Genomic DNA, 26,575 nt, shown 5'->3' with positions numbered 1-26,575 from the left:
AACTATCAGATATTGCAGCACTTCAATATGTATGGACAAATACATAGATTAAAAGCAATCCAAAATTCATTAAATTATAGTCTCTGGGCAAATGAACATATTCAGGGCCAAGAAGAATAGGGTTTGGGCTGGTTCTGGGCTCAGTGGATTGGGCTGGTTCTGGGCTCAGTGGATTGGGCTGGTTCTGGGCTCAGTGGATTGGGCTGGTTCTGGGCTCAGTGGATTGGGCTGGTTCTGGGCTCAGTGGATTGGGCTGGTTCTGGGCTCAGTGGATTGGGCTGGTTCTGGGCTCAGTGGATTGGGCTGGTTCTGGGCTCAGTGGATTGGGCTGGTTCTGGGCTCAGGCCCAGGCCATTTCTGGGCTCAGTGTTGTGGGGGCTAATTTCTTCATGGCTGTTGTGTTAATGCTGTTTTATACTCACAGAAGTGAGGAACTGTGGGGGCGAACCAGAACTCCGGGTCTCTGTGAAACCGCAATTTCGTTTAATTTTCATTTCGAGTCTCGGTTAATTCCCTCACTTCCATTACAACTTATTCACAATAAGCTCATCTCTCATTTTCACAGAAAAATTAATCCTAAAGCTCTCCAGAACAAAAAAAAAAAAAATCTTCGCAATTTAGAAAAGATCTGTCTTTAAATCCTGAAGAACTCAATTATTTTCAAATTTTATGAGAAGACCACAATTAAACTGGTTGTAATTATAGAAAGACAATGAAAGACAAGAAATCCAAATTTTATAAAGTTAGACAAGAAATGTTTTTTCTCACGTTTATTACATTTTGACAAAACTATAATGCATGTAGTACTGTAAGCGAATACTGTACATCACAGACTGGCACAAAACGTATAGATCTTCTGCAGATCTGCAGATTCTCACTGTTCAGATACAAATTCAGACAAAGAACTTTGGAAAATACACTACTGGCACAATATCAAGATCAATAAATAAAATTGTTTCAACCAAACAGTGACTTACCTAAATCCTTAATACTGGAGAAATCATTGGAACAATTAGTGATGCAGTGTCAGCAGGGTAAAATGACTGTGCTGTAATCTGTCCTGGTGGCACAGACTGGTATGTAAACGGTATACTGACACACTGGGGTTCAGACCCTGTGCAATCGCTTTGTTCATCTTACGGTATAATTGGTTTAAATATGAATGCCAATTAGGAAATGAACAAAATGACCAATGTCGAATCCTCTTGTAGTACAGATGTCTATAGAAAAGACATGCCCTGCTTGGAGAGGACATGCCCCCTATGTGAACCCTGCCCTGTGTAGAGAGGACACGCCCCGATGTGAACCCCGCCCTGCGTAGAGAGGACATGCCCCCTATGTGAACCCCGCCCTGCGTAGAGAGGACACGCCCCCTATGTGAACCCCGCCCTGCGTAGAGAGGACACGCCCCCTATGTGAATCCCGCCCTGCGTAGAGAGGACACGCCCCCTAAGTGAACCCCGCCCCGCGTAGAGAGGACACGCCCCCTATGTGAACCCCACCCTGCCCGGAGAGGACACGCCCCCTATGTGAACCCCACCCTGCCCGGAGAGGACACCCCACCTATAACCATAAGGTGTTCCATTCGGAGTGAAATCACAGAACAGTACTGCTGTGTACTCTGTGATTTAAACTGCGAAATGTGTGATATAATTGCGAGGGATGTATATACTGACAGAAAGGCAGTGTGACTATTTGTAAATGTGAGGAAAAAAAAGTTCCCTTTTGTTTTTATTGTATCTGTGTTAATAATAATAATAATAATAATAATAATAATAAGTCACACAGAACTGTGGTTCATCTCTTCCTCCTTCTTCTCCTCTGTGCTGGGCGTGGCCTTTTCCACATCAGTAGGCTGGTCTTTCCCTGCAGTGGGCGTGTCCTTTTCCACATCAGTGGGCGTGTCTTCCCCTGCAGTGGGCGTGTCCTTTTCCACATCAGTGGGCGTGTCTTTCCCTGCAGTGGGCGTGTCCTTCTTCCAGCAATCCGAGATCCCGGCGTCTCCCTGCTCCTTTCCCCGCTTATCCGTCTCCGCGGCGACCCTCCCGCCCGGCCGCTCCCTGCCGTTGGCGGCGGGGCCGTGGTTGATGCTGTGGCCGACGGTGAGCGCGGAGGGGGTCCGGCGGTGCGCGGCCTGGGCCTGGCAGCGGTACAGGCTCCGGAAGGCGGAGCGGAAGCGCTGCGACATGGCGTTGTACACCACCGGGTTGATGGCGCTGTTGGCGTAGATGCAGGTCCGGCAGAACAGCAGGAACCAGGCGTCCAGGTAGGGCGTGGCCACGAAGGAGTTGACCAGCACCAGCGTGCGGTAGGGCATCCACAGCAGGGCGAACAGGACCACCACCACCGCCAGCATCTTTGTCACCTGAAATCACAGGTGAAATCAGAGCGCCAATTTAGTCAGGAAAATGGCCGGCATTGTTGGGCTGAATGGCCTGTTCTCGTCATTATGTTATGTTATATTATGTTATGAAGAAGAGATATAAGTTGACAGTATATATTCAGGCATGCACTTATTGCCGCTATATGCAGCTTTACGTGAAATGATATGAAAAGTGATGATAGCAGGAACGGCAGTAATGATGAATGGACCAGAGGCTGTAAATTTGTCGGTCGTATTTGACATTGTAGCTGCATGGGGGGCTGGGGGTAGGGGTGGGGGTGGGGCAGTTAGGCCGAGGGGCGGGGCTACAGGCCAAGGAGCGGAGTTGCCATAGCATCACGGGAGCAGAATGAGAGCCTGGAGCAGTGGTCCATCGTGTCGTTAAACCTCCCAATGTATCCCTTGCTTCACATGGCTGTGACCACGGCAACGGAACACTTTACAGAACGCTCGCTCAAAACAGAACTCCAGAAGAGATGGCGTCGGGGGAAATGCACTTCCCCGACAAGAAAGCGAAAAAGCAGGACAAAAAAAGCAACGTACGCAACGTCCAGCTTCATCTCGATGGGTCAGGTGTGCTTCCCCCTGCCAGCGTTCGCCACTATAAATTTTAAAAAGCCTCCTCTGATTTATTCATCTTGTTTTGAAGTTGGCATCCTGTCATGCAAGATGGATAACCAGGGAGACCAGTGAAGGCTGGAGGAGGTTCAGATGTGTGTGTTTCTGCCAATCCCTGCTGACCACTTTGGCCTTCTTTCACAGTGAAGTCACGCACCTCCAAATGTCTGAGCACGGAGGAACAGGTTAATTAAGGGGCGTTGTGGTAATGGGGAGAGCAGTTTTATTAAAAAGCGCTAACCTTTCCGCGTGCCCTTTGTTAGCCACTCTGGACAGGAGCGGGCGGTTGGCTAATAAATGGCTTAATGCAAAGTAAATCTCAGCCAGTGTTTGCAGCAGTCCAGCTACAGAGCAGCAGCTAACGGTGTAAGTTTACTTAAAGAGCAGCAGCTAATGGTGGGTGGAGTTTGCTTACAGAGCATCAGCTAATGGTGGGAGGAGTTCACTTAAAGAGCAGCAGCTAATGTTGGGTGGAGTTCACTTAAAGAGCAGCAGCTAATGGTGGGTGGAGTTCACTTAAAGAGCAGCAGCTAATGGTGGGAGGAGTTTAGTTACAGAGCAGCAGCTAATGGTGGGTGGAGTTCACTTAAAGAGCAGCAGCTAATGGTGGGTGGAGTTCACTTAAAGAGCAGCAGCTAATGGTGGGAGGAGTTTAGTTACAGAGCAGCAGCTAATGGTGGGTGGAGTTCACTTAAAGAGCAGCAGCTAATGGTGGGTGGAGTTCACTTAAAGAGCAGCAGCTAATGGTGGGAGGAGTTTAGTTACAGAGCAGCAGCTAATGGTGGGTGGAGTTCACTTAAAGAGCAGCAGCTAATGGTGGGAGGAGTTTACTTACAGAGCAGCAGCTAATGGTGGGAGGAGTTTACTTACAGAGCAGCAGCTAATGGTGGGAGGAGTTTACTTAAAGAGCATCAGCTAATGGTGGGAGGAGTTTAGTTACAGAGCAGCAGCTAATGGTGGGAGGAGTTTACTTAAGGGTGGGAGGAGCTTAGTTGCAGAGAAGTTAAATGATGGGCACAGACACACCATGTTTTTCTCTCGAGAAGAGAAGCCACACCGGTTTCTGACGCTACGCACCTGCTTCCGGGACGACAGGGCGCTGCGGGGGCGGGCGCGGCGGCTGCCCTTGGCGGTGCCGCCGGACGGCTCCCGGCAGCTGCGGCGCAGCGTGGTGCCGCTGGCCGAGGGGGAGGGGTGGGGCAGCGAGCTGAGGCAGAGCGCGCGCGCGATCAGGGCGTACAGCGCGATGGCCAGCAGCAGCGGCAGGACGTAGAAGATGGTGAAGTCGATGAGGTAGACGGGCAGGTAGAGGTCGCGCGACACCCGGTAGCCGCACTGCACCCGCCGGTCGGCGGTCACCTGGATGTCCACCAGGAAGAACCAGAGCAGGCAGTAGACGCAGGTGAGCGCCCACACGCCCGCGATGATGCGCTTGGCCCGCGACACCGTGCACACCGTCTGCGCCGTCATGGGGTGGCAGATGGCGATGTACCTTCAGACGGGAACAGCGAACGCTCGCTCAGAGAGCGCCAGGTTTTAGGGGCCCTCGTGGAACCCCTGAACTCTGGCTGCAGACACACAGCAAACCCCCCACAACCTTCACCAGAACACAGACAGACCTGCTACCTCATCCTCAAACTCAGTAAACCCCACAACCTTCACCAGAACACAGAAAGACCTGCTATTCCATCCTCACACACAGCAAACTACAAAACTTTCACCAGAACACAGAGAGACCTGCTACCTCATCCTCAAACTCAGTAAACCCCACAACCTTCACCAGAACACAGAGAGACCTGCTAACCCATCCTCACACACAACAAAGCCCACAACCTTCACCAGAACACAGACAGACCTGCTACCCAATCCTCAAACTCAGTAAACCCCACAACCTTCACCAGAACACAGAGAGACCTACTACCCCATCCTCACACGTAGCAAAGCACCCTACCGCCGCCTTCAACACAGAGTAAACCCAATGACTCCATCCATGCCCACACTGAACCCCCATGACTATGAAATATGTTTATTGACAGCATGCCCGCGACTTGCAGAGCAGCACACAGTCAGTTTTAGTGTAGCTAAGTGACGGGATGGTCATAGACTGCTGGGATAATAGCGGCTTATTGCGCAGCAGCGACCCCTGCTGATCAATCGGGTGCTGGCAAGTCTGTCACTTGAGCTGCATGTGAAGAATCTTCCTCCGACTCACGTCTGTGTGAGCTTGACTTGAATTGTGGTTCAAGAAGCTGTGGTTTAGAAGCAGCGGCTATCACCTGCTTCGGAGGAGTGCACATGCTTGCCTGTACTGTCCTGAATCAACAGTAGGGATTGAGCATTGTCATTGGGAAGAAAAAGAGGAAAAAGCATTAGAATATGCCAATTGCTGCTTTCGTGGTGATGTCTTTCAACCAATCAGAGCACACTTAAAGTCTCATAATTTCTTACATTTACCTCATACTATCAACTTAAAGCAGGCAATGCAATTTACTGAGCCAGCAGCTCATTTTTCATGCTTCTGTTAATTATGACTTCAGATGCTAATACGTACTGAAGCCTGGGGGGTCTGTGGCTTGGATAGCTGACATCCAGGCGGGATTCTGGGGGTTATGTTTGCACCGTTCCTCAAACCAAACAAATAAAGAGGAATGTTTGCTGTGGATCTGGCTCTCTGGACCACACGCAGCCAACTGGCCGTCCAGAGGCGAGACAGAAACTGGAGCCAGTATACAAATACTGCTCATGCACAGAAACACAATGGCACCCTGAAGAGCCAACAGGAATGCTCCAGCATTAGCCAGCAGCGATAGCCCAACTAAGCGATCCGCTAAGCTGGCCCGTAGTGTGCTTTTCTGTTTGGCAAGTAACATGCGGCAACTTGTTGTCACATATTTGTCCATACTAATGCATCCGACCGTATGCCAAACGGCTAGCCACTGCTGGCTCCAGAAGCGAAGACATCTGTTTGGAAGAATCTAACTGACTTTTACAATGCAGGCAATCTGCTTCTGACTGATGTGATAGTGTTACAGATAGAGACTCAACTAATGAAAAGATAGACTTGTGTGGCAAAAGTCTGTCTCTATGGCAACAGCACAGTGTGTGATGCTGTCCATCTCTATGGCAACACACCACAATGTGTGACACTGTCTGGCGTCTATGGCAACACACCGCAATGTGCATCACCGTCTTGCCTCAATGGTATCACGCCACAATGTGTTATACTGTCTTGTCTCTACGATAACACACCACAACGTGTTACACTGTCATGTCCCAACAGAAACACACCACAATGTGTTACACTGTCTTGTCTCCACGGTAACTCACCACAATGTGCTAAGCTGTCTTGTCTCCATGGTAACACACCACAATGTGCTACACTGTCTTGTCCTCACGGTAACACACCACAATATGTTACACTGTCTTGTCTCCATGGGAACACACCACAATGTGCTACACCGTCTTGTCTCTACGGTAGCACACTGTCTCCATGGCAGCACACTGCTCTGTGTGAACCGTCGATGGTTCAGATAGGTGTTTGCTCTCACCTCTCCACGGTGAAGGCGGTGATGGAGCAGGAGGACACGTTGATGCCCAGGTACTGGAAGTAGGTGATGCCCAGGCAGCCGGCGTGCCCGTACACCCAGGTGCCCGTCAGGCTGTCGGAGATGTTGGGCAGGCCGGCGGCCACCAGCACGATGAGGTCGGCCACCGCCAGGCTGACCAGGTAGCAGTTGGTGGGTGTGCGCATGTGGCGGCTGGTGAGGACCACCAGCACCACCATGATGTTCCCCACAATGCCCATGCAGCAGACCAGCAGCACCAGGAACACCGACACCGTCTTATACTGCAGCGACTGGGACACCTGCTCCACCACGCTCACCGACAGGTTGGTCGGGCTCTGGACCCTGGAGCTGGAGTTCTCTGACAACATTTTGTGTGTGTGTGTGTGTGTGTGTGCGTGTCTTGTGTGTGCGTGTGTTTGTGCGTGTCTTGTGTGTGCGTGTGTTTGTGCGTGTATGTGTGCGTGTGTGTGTGTGCGTGCGTGTGTTCGTCTGTGTGTCTGTGTGTATGTGTGAACACGTGTACTTATGTATCTGTGAATGTACCTGTATGTTTATGCCTGTGCATATACGTGTGTGTATATGTATGGGTGTGCCTCTGCGTGTGTTTGGTTTTTGCCCTTGTATGCAGCAGGTAGTGTGTACTACAGGAGCATGGTGTGCTTGAGTGTTTTCCTGTGGTATTGTGCTCTGCTGGGGTAACTGTGGGTGCATTAATGTGTGCGGAATGTCTGTTGATATCTCTGCCAGCCGAAGCTCCTGCAAAAGAGGGAAAAGGTCAACGTGCGGGATGCAGTCACCGCGCGGCTCCCATGATAGCCCCGCGCCGATTAACGAGACGCTTGTTTATCTCACGCCTACCCACGATGCACCGCTCCGGCGCGTCTGTCCCGCCGTCGCCGTGGGAATGGGCGCTGACATCTGCCCTTTAGCTCTACCCCTATCTCCGCGGCACACCTGCCAGGGGCCGATCCGCTCCCAGTTCGGCTCCCCAAACACCTCCTCGCCGAGCGCTAACCTTTGAAAGCGGATAATCCAGCCTTGCCATTCGCTGATTAAAAAACGCCGCGTTCGTTCGCTCTGGGGGTTTGATGCCGAAACTGCTGTGGGAAACTCGGAAACCAGGTCTTCCTCGCTCGTGTTTCCAGCGCAGGTGACTAATGGAAAACGATGCGAGATTTATCGGTTTTTATGAATCATGTTTGCCTTATATTAAAACAGCGTTGAGGCCAAAGTGAGAGATGTGATGCATATGCACCTGCCTGAAGTGCAGGAATGTGAATCACAGGGTTTTGGGGGGGGGGTGTATGGGGGGGTGGTGAGATTTCATCACAGCATTCATAAAGATTAACCCAGAGCCTTTTGAATTTCGCCGTTTTCCACAAATTGTACGTGTTCTTTTCATCAAAATGTTCGGCCGAAGAGACGCGTGGTTCTGCGGGGGCGTTTTACTGAAACTCTGGAAAAACAGCTGGAGTGGTGGAGCGGGCTCATGCATGTCCCTGAGGCTTACTGATTGAGATAAGTTGTGAAAAACACGGCAGCGGTGCGTCTCATTAGCTTCGGTAAACCTTGTTGTGGCGTTGTGGGGCAGTTTCTGAGCAGAACGAGGTTGTTGCCTCTGCTTCAGACCTGTTGGCCGCTCCAGACTGCAGTGGCTTCTGGGATCTACTTTGCTGGGGGTAGTACAGAGCACCCCCTGCTGGTGAGTTCGGGGACAGCAGGGGGACAGGAGGCGAGGGAAGGGGTCTCATGCTCCTGCAGTTGCCCTTGACCAAGGCACTGACCTCAGAACTGGAGTTGGTCCCTGGCTGCTGCACTGTGGCTGCCCACTGCTCCTAAGTAACTCTGGATGGGTCAAATGCAGAGGACAAATTACCCCCACGGGGTTCAATAAAAGCATAGCTTATCTCATTTTGTGTTTTTACAGCACAGCGGAGGGGAAAGCACCTCAGCGGCATGGGCTTTGTCGCTCTGTGGTTGTCATGTCTGAGACGATATATCGCAGAGCGATCTCTGAGCAGGAGGTACCCAAGCAGAGACCAAACTGTCTGTATGTCTGTGGCGGGCTGCAGGAGTCCAGCGTGCTGGCCAATCGTAGCCACTCCTGACCTCTGTTCCGATTCTGCCTTTCTGGAAGCTTCTTCCACTGGCCCTTATCTCCAAGCAGGAGAGCAGCTGGGCTTTCTGCACCAGAAAAAAGGGGTTTTCGAACCTAAGCTTTATCTGAAATTTCATTCCCTTACCGGCAAACAGGCTCTGCTATTTGCCACTTCAGAAAGCAGAAATGCTTCTCGCAAATAATGGCTTCTCTCCTCTCTCCTCTCTTAATTTTCTGAATTTCACGGTGAAAAACTATTTATGAGTGATGGGATATACAATGCGACAAAAACCGGCACTCCGTGTTCGTTCAAGATAAGACTGCCAACATCAAAATTTCAGGTTAAAACGAACACTGTTGCTTTGAGAAGGACTGGGGGGGGGGGCACTGCGATGTGATTTTCCAGCACTCCGAGGAGTGTTTCTAAAGCACTTCAGTTTGGTGTGGCAGAATCACCCAAATCACCGGCGGTAGTTTCCCTCAATTTAAGGTTTTCAAAGTGCTTCATTTTCAAGTGTGCCTGCCTCCAGTTCACCTCAGGTTGTTTCTCTGCGTGTCCACAGTGAATCCCGCGGTGTTGCTCGGCGAAATGCAATTTGCACACGGGCGGATTCTGTCTGATAATTCGGGTAATTTCGCTTGTCTATTTTAGTTACCGAGACGGCCGGCGACACGCGATGTGTGTGCGAGTCCAGAAAACGCCACCAAAACGGTTTCCCTTCAAATATTAGGACTCTCGGCCAGGCGTGTTTTTGCAGGCGGCTGAAGCGACGCAGTTAATCTGAGAACGGCGCAGGGCTCCTCAGACGGGGGCCGGCTCTGCCATAACCCAGCAGGGGGGCAGACGGCCGGCTGGGTTCGCTCAGCAGCGTCTGTGCCTCTCCGATCCCGGGCAGTCCGCGCTGGTTAAGAGAGGCGCTCCGTCAGCGTGAAGCGCACTCCGATGGGGCCGCTTGCAGCGAGGGAAACGGAGACGCCGCTATCGGCCGCTCGTGAACTCACCGCTCTCTCGACAGGCAGCAAAAAAAACAGGTGAATGTAATCAAGCCAAGATGACAACTCAGTTTTTTCTGGGTTTGTCTTTGTGTTGTGCTTGCGCCCTGCGTCCACGGGGTCAGGAAATCACCAGCCCCCGTCGGGCTCCCTGTGATAAAGCCTCTTCACTGAATTGTCAATCGATATTTTTCGTGTAGAAACATCCCGTCACTAATCCGTAAATCATGTGAACAACTTTTCTAACTTAACAGTCCAGAGAGACTGTATTGCTTCAGTCTACACCACTCGTTTTTGCAACAAAACACACACCAAACTAGATTTCTTTTGCTGCAATAGTCGTGTGGCGCTGAATTTTGTTAATGACTTCTGATTTCATAAGTGCAGAGTTAACGAAAGACTAAGAAAATCTTTGTACTGTGATGATGTATCACTTTAATAAAAATATAAAAAGGGCAATGTTTAACTTATAATGGTAGGGTCACTCCAGGAAAAGTCATAAAATGTCATGCTAAAAAAAATTCTTTCAAGGGTTTTCACTGCTGTTAAACTGTAGGACCGATTCATTTTTTAACCCTGAGGAGAACATGGAGGGTTCATTTCGTTATAATTCCAGATCTGATTTTACAAGTTTCCAAATTAGCCTCCATTTTCATTTTTCAATTTTTAAGTTTGTATTAAGCTATTAATAGCACAGTAGCCCTAGCAAGATAAATATAGTCATATTTATAACTGTAACTCTCTTGGGTTGCTGTTATGTCTGGTTGGTTCTGTGGCACCCCTTCTGGTTGTATGGAGTCCTTCAGTGTGATGAAATGACTATAAAATAATCTCACCCCCGAGAACCACCTAATTCATGAAATGGGTGAGAGGCGTCTGTTTATGGACCTCTCACAGTTTAATATGACGCATTGGGTTCAGTGAAAGTGCGCCCTGGGCTTTCTGTCCAATAGCATTAACGCAGCGATCGCAATGCAACACCGCAGTGTGCGCAGGGACAGAACCTCGAAGGCTCCCATATGGGGACTCCACCTCCCATAGGGCCGAGTGACAGAGGGTCACAGAGTGTCACTGAGGGTCCGCATCGCAGTCAGGACGGACGGACGTCTCTCCAGAGAGGGCTGCAGTCAGCGGAGTTTTTGATGTGATGCGACTGTGGGGCTGATTGTGATGCGACTGTGGGGCTGATTGTGATGCGATTGTGGGGCTGATTTTGATGTGATTGTGATGCAATTGTGGGGCTGATTGTGATGCAATTGTGATGCGATTGTGGGGCTGATTGTGATGCGATTGTGGGGCTGATTGTGATGCGATTGTGGGGCTGATTGTGATGCGATTGTGATGCGATTGTGATGCGACTGTGGGGCTGATTGTGATGCAATTGTGGGGCTGATTGTGATGTGACTGTGCGGCTGATTTTGATGCGATTGTGATGTGACTGTGGGGCTGATTGTAATGCGAATGTGGGGCTGATTTTGAGACGACAGCCCCCAGGCTGATCTGAGGATGAAGTGGCAGTGGGAAGACTCATGCAGTGTGTGATATTGCTCAGTCTGTTCTTTTTATTCATGCATATATTTATTCCAGCGGGGAACTGGAAATAATTGTATGTTACATGACTGCTTGTAATTTATATACGAACTAGTTCACACACACACACACACACACACACTCTGAGCTCCATAACGTTTGGAACAACAACATATTTATCTTGATTTTCACATATGGTTAAAGTGCAGATTCTCAGCTTTTATTTAATTATATTTTTAAACATTTTGGTTTGACCATGTAGAAATCTCAGCACTTATATATAGATAGCTTATTATAGATAGCCCCCCTCCCATTTCAGGACAGCATAATGCTTGGGATATATCAGTGTTATATAAATGAAAGTATCACATGTAGTACTTTGCTGCATATCCTTTGTATGCAATGGCTACTTGAAATCTGTGACCCATAGACATTATGAGGTGCTGACTATCTTCTCTGGTGATACTCTGCCAGGCTCCTGCTTGTTTCAGGGGTTTGTTGCGTGAAGTTTCCTCTCCGGAAAATGAAACACATGTTCACTTGGATTCAGATCAGGTACCTGACTTGGCCAGTCAAGAATTTGACAGTTTTTGGCTTTGAAAAACCTTTGTTGCTTTAACAATATGTTTGGGAGTATTGTCTTGTTGTAGGATGAAGTGCCATCTAATGATTGAGCCAGTACCTGAGGCAGCTGTATATGCTGAAATCATAACACCCTGTTTCATACATGCGCTGGTATGCAGTTCTCTATGGACCTTGCTGTGTGCCTTGGGGCATTGTCATGCTGAAACAGGAAAGGGCCTTCCCCAAACTGTTGGGGAAGTACATTATTGTCTAGAATGTGATAGCATGCTGTAGGATTAAGATTTGCCTTCACTGAAACTAAGGGACCTTGCCCAAACCATGAAAAACAGAACAAAGGATGTCCATATATATATATATATATATATATATATATATAGTGGTTTTATACTATATATACGCTTCCTGATGGCTTTTGACTAGGCAGTTCTGGGCTTGGTTAGTAGCTGCTTGGATGGCTCATAGCAGTTTGGTCCAACAAATTTTCTCTGAAAGTAGTGTTGACATAAAAATATCAAGGAGCTCTGGTAAAAACCAGGTGCACCCTGTTGGAATATAACTCCACATAGAGACTAATTTGGAGGTAAATTCAGTTTGTGTGCTAATTCTACTTGCAGACACATCCAAAATGAGTTTAATCCAATCGATCACTTAGATCAGGGCCACCCAGTTATGTTCCTGGATATCAAGTGTCCTGTAGGTTTTCACTCCAACCCTAACAAATCAAACCTCATTCGACAGCTCTAGCTGAGAGATCTAGTTGAGCTGCAAATGAGTTGAATCAGGTATGCCAAATCAAAGGGTTGAAATGAAAACCTGCAGGGCGGTAGATCTCCAGGAACAGGGTTGGGCAGGGGCAGCGCTGACTTTGATCGTAGACATGCTACTGGGCTGGTAGGGGGCAATGTTCCCTCTTTACCAAGTTTAAAATGGTGGGTGATAACGCACAGGTTTTTGGTAGCGGAGCTGAGTTTCCCCCCATAACACTGTAAAGTCCTTTGAGAGAAATGTTACAAAAGTGCTATGTAAAAGCAAATCTATACAGGCATTTTTGACATATCTATAGAGACAGGTTCATAAAGTCCTGTGTGTCCTCTGTAATGCTCTACAACACTATGCAAGCATCCCAGTAAATTTATCTTCGGCTGGCTATCTGTTGCACTGATGCTTCACGGCACCCCTCCTTTTGATAAGATGTCTGTTTACATCACGTTTTAGTAAATTCCACACTTCCACACATTATCCTTCCAGCCAAACAAAACATGCTTATTGAAATGTACTCTTAATTAAACAAATGGCATGCGATATACTGAATCATAACTTAATTTATGCCATTACTGACCACATTAATAACCATATATTTTATGCATTGTCGAAGATGCAACAAAAGAAATTCCAGTATAAATACTTATGTCCGTCTACACATGTACAAGGAAAAAAAACGCATGTTACATATTTCGTTTTCCAAAACCTCAACGGGAAATATTTTAGGCTTGCTTCTAAAATAACACATACCTCCTCTCTTACATTTGCAGCTGTTAAATCCGACTAATTCATTAGTATTTAAATATTCACCATATTACAACATTACAGTTAAAATATGCAATAACGGATAAATAACGTCATATTTTAACATATCGCGTATTTTAGTGGAAAATCACCACCAGCTATTCTGTAATTATATATGACAATACAGTATATACATGTGATATTGCATGTTTTGTCACTTCTATTACAATAATACTATAATAGTAATCTGTCATTCCAAGGCATATGTTCTCACTGCAACCAGCAAATAAGACAAATTAGAGGTGTACTTGGTAAATCTGGTATCATTATCTCTGTGTATGATTGATCTACTTGGCCTTGTCATTGAACTGCGTAAATCTAAGTCTTATTTGTCAAAGACCGCGCTTATTTATGCATCCGTGTTTCAGAAATGTCATGCGCAATACAAATATCATACTTATAGTAGTCTATATTCAATGCACTGCGTTTACATTTGTTAAGGGGGAAAGCCCAGAATATGCAGTTTATGTTTCAAAAAACACTTCATGTCTTTTTTTCCCCATAGAAGCCCAATAGTGATGATGTTTAGTTCACAAAGTTAGGGTGCCTGCAACAGTATAGACAGCAAGCTATTGGTCAGAAGTAGCCTATAGCTCAGCCTTTCCTGCTAAACAATCTTCACAATAGGAAATTCATGAAACGTAGCATTTATAATATATGTTTTTCTCGAGCCATCAGTGATAGTCCGTACCACGGAAGGTTCAAATAGCCAAGAATTCATAAATCGCACGTACCTGACACCCATGCTTGCTTCTTTTTGAACGTCAGATTCACGCTGAAACCAACGAGAGCGATCTTTCCCCCGGTGATTCGCAATTAACTTTAAAAAGCAGAATTCCGTTCTTTTGCTTTTATCGATGCTAAGTTCTGCGCTGTAAGGTGCGCGTACACCTGCCACTCGAGCGCAGTCTCCACTCAAGCTTCTTGTGCCAGCCCGCCCGGCGCGTGTCCCTGTACCTCCGCTGTGCAGTTTTGCCTCTCGGTGACATTTATGAAGACATACTTGTCATCTGACTTGACAACAGCGCAATGGGAGTGTGCAGCTTACTTCGAAAGCACACCGAGGGCGCGTTCACCCTCATCTCTTTGCCAATTTCATATTATTGAGAGAGAGAGAGAGAGAGACTTTAATACGAAAGGTAGTGTGCTGCACCACTTATTCTATATTCAAATTTATTAAGACTTGAGTAGTAATGTCAGCTGATAATCTCATAAATCCTACAATTTTCTAAATCAAAATGAACATTTTTGTGTGTGTCTGTGTTAGTGTGTATGTGTGTGTGTGGGTGGGGGAGTTCTTCCATCAAAAGAAAAGGCTGGACTGCATCCCTAATGTAATTAAATAAGAACGCTGCAATTAATCACGTAGGTTAATTACTGTACATCTTTTTTCAATTTTAGTAGTCAATGGCCTTACCCATATTGACATAGTATAATTAAACAGGGTATTTTCATAAAGACAGACAACACAAAGGGAAGTACACAACTGCTCTAGCAGGGGAACAAAGACACTGATCTGTTTGCAATGTTTGTGGAGAAATAAAAAGGTCCAATTCCATTTCCCCCCACCTTCAGTGTTGTACAATTCTATATTTGTAGTGGTCTCCATCTAGTGGTAAGAACGGGTACGAAAATCAGTTTGCGCCAGTGTGAATCTTTTTTGTGTGTTAATTTACTTTGACTTAAGGTTTCACCAGCTGGCTTCCCTGTGGGCACCAGCCAGTTCTAAGCACAACTGGACCTTGAGTCACATGCAGCCCTTATCTTGATTCCATATCTCACTGTCTTGCAGGGCACATACTGCCAAATGGGACAACAGCCTCTGAAAGGAACCAGTCATGTGTCCGCTGTGACTTCAGGCCAAGGATTGTAAAGGCACAGTAAGTGCTCCACCCACTTAACACACTCATCCAGAATAGGCGACAGTTTGCCTTCCTCGCCCAGCAGGGCTGCGTCCGAATAGTGTTTTTTGCTGAGGAAGGTTCCTAACTGAGTGAATTGACCTGGAAGTATCTAAGTGGCAGCCATAATAAGAGCTGGTTGAATTCCCTAAAAGCTAAGGAAAGGTGCTTCAGTGCTTCCTTTCTCCTTTAGCATAGGGAACACTGGACCGTCCTTTACGAAAGGAAAGGAGATAATGCCATCCCACATTTCCTTGCAGCAGCAACATTTAAAGTGACATTAATTCGGCCGTTCACAAAAACAAACGATCAACATGACTGAGTTGTGTGGTGGTTCTTAAGCTAATATATGCATAGGCTCACAATCAGATCATAATCAGCATATTAACCATAACACAGAAGTCTGTCTTTCAAGAAAAATGCATTACTCAGATGATGTTTTTAATTCAACATGTTTGAAACTTAAGCATGATGATATGTACAGTAGTAGATTTGTAGGCCTAACATGTTATGCCTATCTTGCATTCAATTTAACAATTATTTTCATACAATCATACTAATTGGGATTCATGTCGATAAATATGAGTGGACAGGATAGTGAGCGTGAGTAACCATTCTCAATGTGACAATTATTTCATTTCACTTTTGTGACTTGTAGGTGGTAAAATTTCAATTCCAACCTTGGTAATGAAGTAATATTTTCACCGGGTTGTCCACATTTATATAGCCTGCATGAAACAACACGGTAAGAACGCATAGGGCGAAGTATCTAAGATGCGCTTTTAGTAGTCCATCTTCGGAACATTGTAGTTTCACCACGGCAAACCCACGTCAATAACATCCGCCGTAGCATAATTACGTAGCCTAGTGTAAGTGCAGTTGGATTCTCTTAGCACCACGGTTGTCTTTTCCTAAATCCTTATGAATTGTCCTTTACATCTTTCCTTGACCTCATGACGTTTTCCATTGAGGTCAAGGAAAAGTGGTTAGGAAAAGACATAGGACGTGATTTTTTTGACTATTCAGACATAGCCCAGGACTTAAAACATAAAGGCTTCCACCCAAGTTTGTGGAGGGTTCCCTATTGGGAGATGGAATTATCATTCACCATTTTCATTGTAATGCTGACTTGAAACTAGTGCTTCATGAGTTAAAATACAGTGTTACTTTGAACCAAGCACTGTGAATCATTTCGCCCGAACAGGGACTTGAACCCTGGACCCTCAGATTAAAAGTCTGATGCTCTACCGACTGAGCTATCCGGGCTCTTGTGATGAGTTAAATCCATGGGATCAGGAGTCTGATCCATATTGGGAATTGAATAACGTATTCAGAACTGATGATATTTGCCATTGGGGAGTTGCTCATTCCTAATAATATGCTAATGTGGTGCAAGTCACAGAGTGCAACAGTCATCTGTGACCTCGTGGCGCAACGGTAGCGCGTCTGACTCCAGATCAGAAGGTTGCGTGTTCAAATCACGTCGGGGTCAGCTCTTCTTTGTCTGCCGCACCCTTTAAAAAAACGGAGCTGCAGTTTTTTTGTAGAACACAAACGTCTGCTACAAGCGGTACATCCGAAGCTTGACCATTGCTGAAAAAATGACACCCCTAAAACCTCTCAATCAGCCCAGTAGCTGCATCACAGTGTTCCTGCACCCCTGTTCACCAAACCAATAATAACAGTGAAGTTTGTCATCAGATGCTGTTGTAGTCAAGGATGGTGGATGCTTTCCTGTTCTCTCTGCTGCTCGGTTCCGTATTCCAATGAAAAGAACTCATAAGGATCACATTCTTGTTTTTTTTGTCCATAAAAGTGGCGGTTTCAATGAAAACACACTGATGAGAAAATACCTTTGTCTTTCATTGCAAGCAGTGCTGTGACGAGCTCAGACCTGTTTCTCCTCACCGTGTCCCCTATGGTCAGTTTTTGTTTCTGGAACAGTTCTTGGCTGAGGTGGTGGGAGGTGCCGAATTGATGACAGGTGACACAGAGTCACCTTAGACCTCGGGTCATGTCCAGCACCACTCACATTCCCTAATTCTTATCTGGGGCTCCACCGGCTGGCTTCCCTGAATACACCTGCAAGGTCGAGGCATGATTGAATCTTGTGTTCCTTGCCACCCATATCTCGATGCCACATTCCCCTGTCCTGCAGGGAATGTACTGCCTGAAGGAACAACAGGCTCTGAAAGGAACCAGTCAATTGTCCACTGGGATATCAGGCCTAGGACTGTACAGGTGCAGCAAGTGCTCCACCCACTTAACACACTCATCCTGAATAGGAGCTAGTTTGTCTTTCTCATATCAAGAAATTGTAGTTCTTGCTTGAACCTCGCCCAGCAGGACTTAAAACACAATGGCTTCCACTCAAGTTTGGAGAGGGTTCCCTATTGGGAGGGGGAAGTATCATTCACCATTTTCATTGTAATGCTGACTTGAAACTAGTGCTTCATGAGTTAAAATACAGCGTTACTTCGAACCAAGCACTGTGAATCATTTCGCCCGAACAGGGACTTGAACCCTGGACCCTCAGATTAAAAGTCTGATGCTCTACCGACTGAGCTATCCGGGCTCTTGTGATGAGTTAAATCCATGGGATCAGGAGTCTGATCCATATTGGGAATTGAATAACGCATTCAGAATGGATGATATTTGCCATCGGGGAGTTGCTCATGCATAATAATATGCTAATGTGGTGCAAGTCACAGAACAGGACCGTCATCTGTGGCCTCGTGGCGCAACGGTAGCGCGTCTGACTCCAGATCAGAAGCTTGCGTGTTCAAATCACGTCGGGGTCAGCTCTTCTTTGTCTGCCGCACCCTCTAAAAAAACGGAGCTGCAGTTTTGCAGAACACAAACGTCTGCTACAAGCGGTACATCCGAAGCTTGACCATTGCTGAAAAAATGACACCCCTATAACCTCTCAATCAGCCCAGTAGCTGCATCACAGTGTTCCTGCACCCCTGTTCACCAAACCAATAATAACAGTGAAGTTTGTCATCAGATGCTGTTGTAGTCAAAGATGGTGGACGGCTTCCTGTTCTCTCTGCTGCTCGGTTCCATATTCCAATGAAAAGAACTCATAAGGATCACATTCTTGTTTTTTTTGTCCATAAAAGTGGCGGTTTCAATGAAAACACACTGATGAGAAAATGCCTTTGTCTTTCATTGCAAGCAGTGCTGTGACGAGCTCAGGCCTGTTTCTCCTCACCGTGTCCCCTATGGTCAGTTTTTGTTTCTGGAACAGTTCTTGGCTGAGGTGGTGGGAGGTGCCGAATTGATGACAGGTGACACAGAGTCACCTTAGACCTCGGGTCATGTCCAGCACCACTCGCATTCCCTAATTCTTATCTGGGGCTCCACCGGCTGGCTTCCCTGAGTACACCTGCAAGGTCGAGGCATGATTGAATCTTGTGTTCCATGCCACCCATATCTCGATGCCACATTCCCCTGTCCTGCAGGGAATGTACTGCCTGAAGGAACAACAGGCTCTGAAAGGAACCAGTCAATTGTCCACTGGGATATCAGGCCCAGGATTGTACAGGTGCAGCAAGTGCTCCACCCACTTAACACACTCATCCTGAATAGGAGCCAGTTTGTCTTTCTCATGTCAAGAAATTGTAGTTCTTGCATGAACCTCGCCCAGCAGGACTTAAAGTATAATGGCTTCCACCCGAGTTTGGGGAGGGTTCCCTATTGGGAGGTGGAAGTATCATTCACCATTTTCATTGTAATGCTGACTTGAAACTAGTGCTTCATGAGTTAAAATACAGCGTTACTTCAAACCGAGCACTGTGAATCATTTCGCCCGAACAGGGACTTGAACCCTGGACCCTCAGATTAAAAGTCTGATGCTCTACCGACTGAGCTATCCGGGCTCTTGTGGTGAGTTAAATCAGGAGTCTGATCCATATTGGGAATTGAATAACGCATTCATAATGGATGATATTTGCCATCGGGGAGTTGCTCATGCATAATAATATGCTAATGTGGTGCATATTCAGGGTCCAAGTTGAACTATGCGGTTGTTCCCTGCACTTGGACCGGTACTTCTCTCTAGGGGTTTCGTCATATTTGTTCCTGGTTATGGTTATACACTTTGTTGTACGTCGCTCTGGATAAGAGTGTCTGCCAAATGCCTGTAATGTAATGTAATGTAATGTAAAGTCACAGAATGCAACAGTCGTCTGTGGCCTCGTGGCGCAACGGTAGCGCGTCTGACTCCAGATCAGAAGGTTGCGTGTTCAAATCACGTCGGGGTCAGCTCTTCTTTGTCTGCCGCACCCTCTAAAAAAACGGAGCTGCAGTTTTGCAGAACACAAATGTCTGCTACAAGCGGTACATCCGAAGCTTGACCATTGCTGAAAAAATGACACCCATAAAACCTCTCAATCAGCCCAGTAGCTGCATCACAGTGTTCCTGCACCCCTGTTCACCAAACCAATAATAACAGTGAAGTTTGTCATCAGATGCTGTTGTAGTCAAGGATGGTGGATGCTTTCCTGTTCTCTCTGCTGCTCGGTTCCGTATTCCAATGAAAAGAGCTCATAAGGATCACATTCTTGTTTTTTTTGTCCATAAAAGTGGCGGTTTCAATGAAAACACACTGATGAGAAAATGCCTTTGTCTTTCATTGCAAGCAGTGCTGTGACGAGCTCAGACCTGTTTCTCCTCACCGTGTCCCCTATGGTCAGTTTTTGTTTCTGGAACAGTTCTTGGCTGAGGTGGTGGGAGGTGCCGAATTGATGACAGGTGACACAGAGTCACCTTAGACCTCGGGTCATGTCCAGCACCACTCGCATTCCCTAATTCTTATCTGGGGCTCCACCGGCTGGCTTCCCCGAGTACACCTGCAAGGTCGAGGCATGATTGAATCTTGTGTTCCTTGCCACCCATATCTCGATGCCACATTCCCCTGTCCTGCAGGGAATGTACTGCCTGAAGGAACAACAGGCTCTGAAAGGAACCAGTCAATTGTCCACTGGGATATCAGGCCTAGGACTGTACAGGTGCAGCAAGTGCTCCACCCACTTAACACACTCATCCTGAATAGGAGCCAGTTTGTCTTTCTCATATCAAGAAATTGTAGTTCTTGCTCGAACCTCGCCCAGCAGGACTTAAAACACAATGGCTTCCACCCGAGTTTGGAGAGGGTTCCCTATTGGGAGATGGAAGTATCATTCACCATTTTCATTGTAATGCTGACTTGAAACTAGTGCTTCATGAGTTAAAATGCAGTGTTGCTTTGAACCAAGCACTGTGAATCATTTCGCCCGAACAGGGACTTGAACCCTGGACCCTCAGATTAAAAGTCTGATGCTCTACCGACTGAGCTATCCGGGCTCTTCATGGGATAAGGAGTCTGATCCATATTGGGAGAGGAACATCACATTCATAATCTATAATATTTGCCATTGGGGAGTTGCTCATGCATAATAATATGCTAATGTGGTGCGTGTCACAGAATGTGACCGTTATCTTTGGCCTCGTGGTGCTCTCGTGGCCTTGTTCATAGGTACAGGTTTGAAGATGAAAAAAAATGTATGCTAAAAGTGGTAGTTTGATAATTTGACTATCACAAAAGAGACAGCGATCCTGTCTCTTTTGGTTACACTGAAAACAGTGACCACCCTTTCCATGAAGCAATAGAACCGGCTTATCAAGCAGATGAACCTCACCCTGTGACACAAGCAGGAAAAAGCTCATGCAGGAGTTTTTAACTCCAGCTCCTGCTGGCGACAGCATCTGCAGGCATTTGCTCCAACCATGCACTGCACCACCTGATTCACTAATGAGCTTACTTCCTGAACCTGGAAAGGACCACTTCCTGGGCAAAGAGAAAATGGAGGGAAAACTGTTTTTTCATGATCGAGAAGGAATTATTCTCAGTTCAGCCTTACTTTCTTTCATTACCATGGGACTACAAAGGAGAAGTACCAGTAAGCCCCCCCCAAAAAACGACATTGGCCAAGTTTGGAAAAAAATAAGACCAAACCGAACTTTTTATACAGCAGCTATCTCCAGGAGAAATAACCCTGCCCCCTTTGTTGTCTGGATCTACAACTGGCAGAGAATGGGTGAGATCTATGATTTATTTTATTAGACTTTTGTATTAGATATATAGACCTAATTTTGACCTGTGTTCTGTGGAGGGGGGTGGGTATTGTATTTATTGTACTGTTGTTGTTGTGGTTTGCAGGGTATTGGGTGTGGACTTTAAAAGATTGTTTAAAGCAGTGGTTCTCAGTCTTGGTCCTGGGGTACCACTGTGTATGCTGGTTTTTGTTCTAACCACAACTGCTGGAATTATAACAAATTGTTCATTTTTGATAATTAGGTACTTTTCATGTTTATGGGGGCTATTTATCCCATTTAGCAACATTATAGATCAGAAATACTTGTGTGTGTCATGAGAAATAAACGTCCTTAATTTGTTCGGTTCTGTAAAGCAGTGAAACCAATTATCCACAACCGAGCTGTTCATTGCAGAATGTCGTTTTTTTTAACCGTCACTATCAGACCACATTACTATATGCAGCCAGCAGGGGGTGGCATTGCACAAAATGTTTCAGCTTTATTAAGAGTTCTAGGTTCTCTGTAAGAGATGTGTTTGGGAAGGAGCGCTTCCTGGATTCAAATTGAGTGTTTGAGGTGCTCTTCAGATGGGATAGGTATAGACATCAAAATCGAAGAACTCCAAGGCACTCGCATGGTCATATATGACCATGCCACGATAAAAAATGCATTTTAATTGTTAAAAAAGAGAGTGCCTTGGAGTTTTCTTTGATTTTGATAAAATATTCCTGATGTTGAGTATGAAAAAGCTGTCTCTCTCTCAGATTGTTCATACCCTGAAAGGCAGTACAAACTTGTGTGTGTGTGTGATGCACAGGACACATTCAATGTATATTTAGTTCTGAACAGACTGTGGTTTTAAACATGTCTACTTCATATCTAAATCATGTCTTCCGTATCACGTCCATCACATGCCCCATTTTCAATATTCACATTTCAACTGCCTCACATCTCATTTTAACCAATCATAATTGACTGAACAAGGATCAACTCGCCAAGCAGCTTGGTGATTGGCCACTCTGATAAAGACAGTAGCACTGGAATCCTGACAGTGCTCTCTAATACCAAACTGAACATTCGGCATTCTGTCTCCCGCTTGAATACATTGGAAATTCCAGAAATGCTTTGTCCTCAACAATATATCTCACCAAATCCACTGAAAATGCTACTGATCATGTTTGTTAATATCAGTAATAATCTATTTGGCTGAATTGAACTCAAGAAGAAGACCACTGTGATCATTTAGTCATCGCTTTTTCTGTAGTTTTTTACTGCAAGAAGGCTGCGAAAATGTATTTTGCTGCTTCTGTGTGGTCGCTTGCATGAACAGCTTGTCAATCATAATGTGAGAGTGAAAACGTGTAGTTGTACGTTCTGTGCAGATGGGCGTAACTGTTCGTTCAGTAATGATGGGTATAGTTACATGCTTGATGCTCATGGGTATGGGTGTATTTACATGCTCAATGCTCATGGGTATGGGTATAGTTACATGCTCAATGCTCGTGGTTATGGGTATAGTTACATGCTCAATGCTCATGGTTATGGGTATAGTTACATGCTCAATGCTCATGGGTATGGGTATAGTTACATGCTCAATGCTCATGGACATAGCTAGCATTGTCAGTGCTCATGGAAACAGTTGTAAGGTCGGGGCTTATGGGGTAGTTCAATGTTAAATTCTAAAGGGTAAAGATGGTTGTTTGGTATTGATGGGAGTGTAGATGATTGCCACAATCGCAGAGAATGTCTCCACCTGTGTGTCCGCGAGACAGAGAGAGAAACATGTAGCCTATACATAATACCTGCGATATGAACACAGGTAGATGGTTAGCCCAATACATTAGAGGTCAGTGATACTGTAAATGAAAAATGATACCAGCTCATCCGCAGTTTGCAGGGCATTCGCATTGGCTCACATTTCCCTGAACTGTGTGAAAAGTATAAGTGAAAGATCTGTGTCAGCACCCTTGCCAAATTGCACCCCCCCCCCCCTTTAGACTGAATGAGGGGCGTATCGGGCCTCTTAGCCCTGCAGTTCATCCCGGTCTGCTAAGACGCCTGTTCTTCAACAGGAATATCCAGTTTCTGGTTGCGTAGTCCCGTGTGAAAAGGACGTCATGGCGAGGCCGCTTCCCTGTTTTGGGAAAAATCACGGCACGCATCAGTTACTTCACGTCACCGTCTCTCGCTGTGTTTTCCCTGAGCGCTGATCTCCCAGGCTAACGTCTCAGTACGGCCGCTGTAGTTTTCCCTGAGCGCTGATCTCCCAGGCTAACGTTTCGTTACGGCCGCTGTAGTTTTCCCTGAGCGCTGATCTCCCAGGCTAACGTCTCAGTACGGCCGCTGTAGTTTTCCCTGAGCGCTGATCTCCCAGGCTAACGTCTCGTTGCGGCCGCTGTAGTTTTCCCTGAGCGCTGATCTCCCAGGCTAACGTTTCGTTACGGCCGCTGTAGTTTTCCCTGAGCGCTGATCTCCCAGGCTAACGTTTCGTTACGGCCGCTGTAGTTTTCCCTGAGCGCTGATCTCCCAGGCTAACGTTTCGTTACGGCCGCTGTAGTTTTCCCTGAGCGCTGATCTCCCAGGCTAACGTCTCATTGTGGCCGCTGTAGTTTCCCCCTAAAGAGCCATATTGAGAATCGAGGGAAGGCACAATGGCGAGGGTGTCGCGTGTCGACGCTCTAGCGGGACGGAGGAGAGTGAGTCTTTGTGATTCTTTCAATGCCTGTTCAGCCGCCGGCTGTACAGCCATTGTAAGAGGAGAGGTCCGTGTTATGAGAACCTGGAAGTCAGACGGTTCATGTGACTCTTGTGTGATGCGCACGCGAACGCAGCATCACTTGCATTGCTGCTCTGGAATAAATCTGTCCGTGGTAGCCAATGACACAGAGCGATCAGTTCAGGGGTGGCCGAATGGTTTGCCAGTATGATTGCAGAGTAGTAATGCTAGAGAAATACTACACTTTAATTTGTCTCACTAAATGGGTTCAGGGCCCATATTCATAAAGAATACAGGCAGGATGTTGTACAGTAGACACCTGATCCTAGTTCAGTAGTGTTCTTTCTTCCTCTCTTTCGTTCTTTCTTTCCGCCTTTCTGCCAGCACACCCCCTCCTTCCTTCAGGGGACAACTTCACTGTGACAGAATACACATTCAGTTTGAAAACATATGTACATTGGTGTCTCCCGGTGAACCTCTCCTCCTCACTCTCCTTTCACCCTCCCTCACACCCCCCCTCCCTCCTACCTCCTACCGACCCTTCCCCCAGACCCCCTCCCACCCTGCACTGCTCTGAAACATGCCTGAGCACTGGCCCAGACCTGCGCTTTACAGCGAGGCAGGCTTCACTGCTTTTCTTCTCTCCGAGGAGACCAGGCTGTGATTACATTTCAGCAGCAGAGCCGAAGTGGAGAATTCGTATTCCCACGTGCACGAGCGGGATGTTTGTACAGTAGCACTGATGTGTAATGCTTCCCTTTTACTACAACTTCCACTGCGTGTGTGTGTGTGTGTGTGTGTGTGTGTGTGAGTGCGTAAGAGAAAATTTGTTTGTTTGGCAGCTTGTGTAAAAGCTCAAAATTTTGATTATGAATATGGGAAATTTCAGTTTGTGATGATGAAAATGCGGAACTTCTTCATTGTTATCGTTAATGGAGCAGCAACACTCTTCCAAGTGGGTGTGACATATAAAGTGACATCACTTCTGGACCCGGTTCAAATATGTATTTGAAATGCTTTAACTCTTTAGATTCCAGTCAAACTTTAGAAAAAAGTTTTGTTCTGAACATTTATGAAAACAGACAAACTGAAGCTGCTATACATGGACTGTAGTCTCTGTGTGTTATATTTTAAAATTTTCTGTAGTTAATCCAGTTTCACTTTATGGTTTTGTTTAAAATTATTATTTCTGTTTTGGTGTGTTTTAATGGCCCACCGTGCTGCTGCCAGATATGCAGTAGATACTACAAGCGTTGTTTCTCCTGATTAATTTTCTTGTTGAACTTTTCAATGGAAAAAATATTCAGGAGAAACAATGCTTGTAGTATCTACTGCATATCTGGTAGCAGCATGGTGGTTTGAGGCTCATTTGATACCTTGGACCCTTGATGTCTTAAAGCCATTTAGCCAACAAATGTGTTCCATACTGTATCAGCATAATTTACAGCTACATCTAGTACCACCCCCCAATTCCCATAGAGATTTTTGTATCGATATGTATAAGATATCCAGACTCTGATGATATTGATAGGTGACAGACATCAGGAAGTCATGGCATGCAAATGATATGCAACCAAATACAAAACATGACTCTCTTATTTGACATTATGTTCATTTGTCTACTGTATAAGTGAATTTCCCTGTTTCTAGCTTTTCCCCAAACAGCTCACTGCAGCAAAAGTAAATATGCAAATGGTGGCACAGGAGGTCTCAGGAGTGCATTTGTTTAATTCTTGCTTATTATCAATGATTTGTTGTTAAGACCATTAAAAGCTTATTATTTTGCTATTTTGGGCTTGGCTCATTTTTTTTTTTTTGCCCGGTAGTGTGTGTATTTATATATATATATATATATATATATATATATATATATATATATATATATACAGGATTCAGGGTGTATTGAAGCGGGTAAAGGGTTCTAGTCATGAGCAGATATATATCTGCATAGCTTATACACACACACACACACAAATATACATATATATGTATATTTGTGTGTGTGTGTGTGTGTGTGTGTATAAGCTATGCAGATATATAGCGGGTAAAGGGTTTTAGTCATGAGCAGATATATATCTGCATAACTTATACACACACACACACACACACACAAATATACACATATATATATATGTGTATTTGTGTGTGTATAAGCTATGCAGATATATATCTGCTCATGACTAGAACCCTTTACCCGCTACAATACACCCTGAATCCGTCTCTGCACTAAACCCTACAACATCCATGAACTGTACGCTGTAACACCCCACACACACACAGAAATTCGGGGAGAGTAAGGAAGTTTCAGGTTTCCATATGCCTCAGATTTCCACTTGTGTTTTCTAAATGATTTATTCTGCCGCATAACATGCGCAGATGTTGTAATAACCATACCTTAGGCGTCACTGTGCATTGTTGTGGAGTGTCAGTAGTTGTGCAACGCGGCAATTTAACACAAGCGATACTTCGCCTTCATGTGATGTGTTGCAATGCCAGACTATGTCAGAGCAGCGCAGAACTGTGGTGAGTGATGCCATATTC

At 46.0% G+C, this 26,575-nt stretch overlaps 1 protein-coding gene and 7 non-coding genes across 9 annotated transcripts; 3 read left to right on the top strand and 5 right to left on the bottom strand.

The window, feature by feature from the left end:
* Positions 1-769: 769 nt before the first annotated feature.
* LOC135242131 (thyrotropin-releasing hormone receptor-like) lies at positions 770-14,365 on the bottom strand. Of its 2 annotated transcripts, XM_064313051.1 has the most exons (4): positions 14,074-14,365; positions 6,550-7,323; positions 4,079-4,493; positions 770-2,365 (listed from the first exon to the last, which is right to left on the bottom strand). In XM_064313051.1, the coding sequence occupies exons 2-4, from the start codon at positions 6,933-6,935 to the stop codon at positions 1,781-1,783; spliced, it is 1,386 nt and encodes a 461-aa protein (XP_064169121.1). In that variant the 5' UTR covers positions 6,936-7,323; positions 14,074-14,365; the 3' UTR covers positions 770-1,780. The 2 variants fall into 2 exon arrangements, with proteins under 2 accessions (XP_064169121.1, XP_064169122.1); XM_064313052.1 differs by lacking the exon at positions 14,074-14,365 and having other exon boundaries at positions 6,550-7,525.
* A 2,068-nt stretch (positions 14,366-16,433) lies between these two features.
* Positions 16,434-16,506, bottom strand: trnak-uuu (transfer RNA lysine (anticodon UUU)). Its single transcript has one exon. It is a non-coding gene; the product is annotated as a tRNA-Lys (tRNA).
* A 154-nt stretch (positions 16,507-16,660) lies between these two features.
* Positions 16,661-16,732, top strand: trnaw-cca (transfer RNA tryptophan (anticodon CCA)). The gene has a single exon. It is a non-coding gene; the product is annotated as a tRNA-Trp (tRNA).
* Positions 16,733-17,742: 1,010 nt separating this feature from the next.
* Positions 17,743-17,815, bottom strand: trnak-uuu (transfer RNA lysine (anticodon UUU)). Its single transcript has one exon. It is a non-coding gene; the product is annotated as a tRNA-Lys (tRNA).
* Positions 17,816-17,969: 154 nt separating this feature from the next.
* trnaw-cca (transfer RNA tryptophan (anticodon CCA)) lies at positions 17,970-18,041 on the top strand. The gene has a single exon. It is a non-coding gene; the product is annotated as a tRNA-Trp (tRNA).
* A 1,007-nt stretch (positions 18,042-19,048) lies between these two features.
* Positions 19,049-19,121, bottom strand: trnak-uuu (transfer RNA lysine (anticodon UUU)). Its single transcript has one exon. It is a non-coding gene; the product is annotated as a tRNA-Lys (tRNA).
* Positions 19,122-19,434: 313 nt separating this feature from the next.
* trnaw-cca (transfer RNA tryptophan (anticodon CCA)) lies at positions 19,435-19,506 on the top strand. Its single transcript has one exon. It is a non-coding gene; the product is annotated as a tRNA-Trp (tRNA).
* A 1,007-nt stretch (positions 19,507-20,513) lies between these two features.
* trnak-uuu (transfer RNA lysine (anticodon UUU)) lies at positions 20,514-20,586 on the bottom strand. Its single transcript has one exon. It is a non-coding gene; the product is annotated as a tRNA-Lys (tRNA).
* Between the last annotated feature and the right edge of the window lie 5,989 nt (positions 20,587-26,575).

This window comes from Anguilla rostrata, chromosome 16, assembly GCF_018555375.3.
Source record: "Anguilla rostrata isolate EN2019 chromosome 16, ASM1855537v3, whole genome shotgun sequence".
Taxonomy (NCBI): domain Eukaryota; kingdom Metazoa; phylum Chordata; class Actinopteri; order Anguilliformes; family Anguillidae; genus Anguilla; species Anguilla rostrata.
The sequence above is the reverse complement of the archived record's forward strand: the minus strand, read 5'-3'. Positions and strand labels throughout refer to the sequence as shown.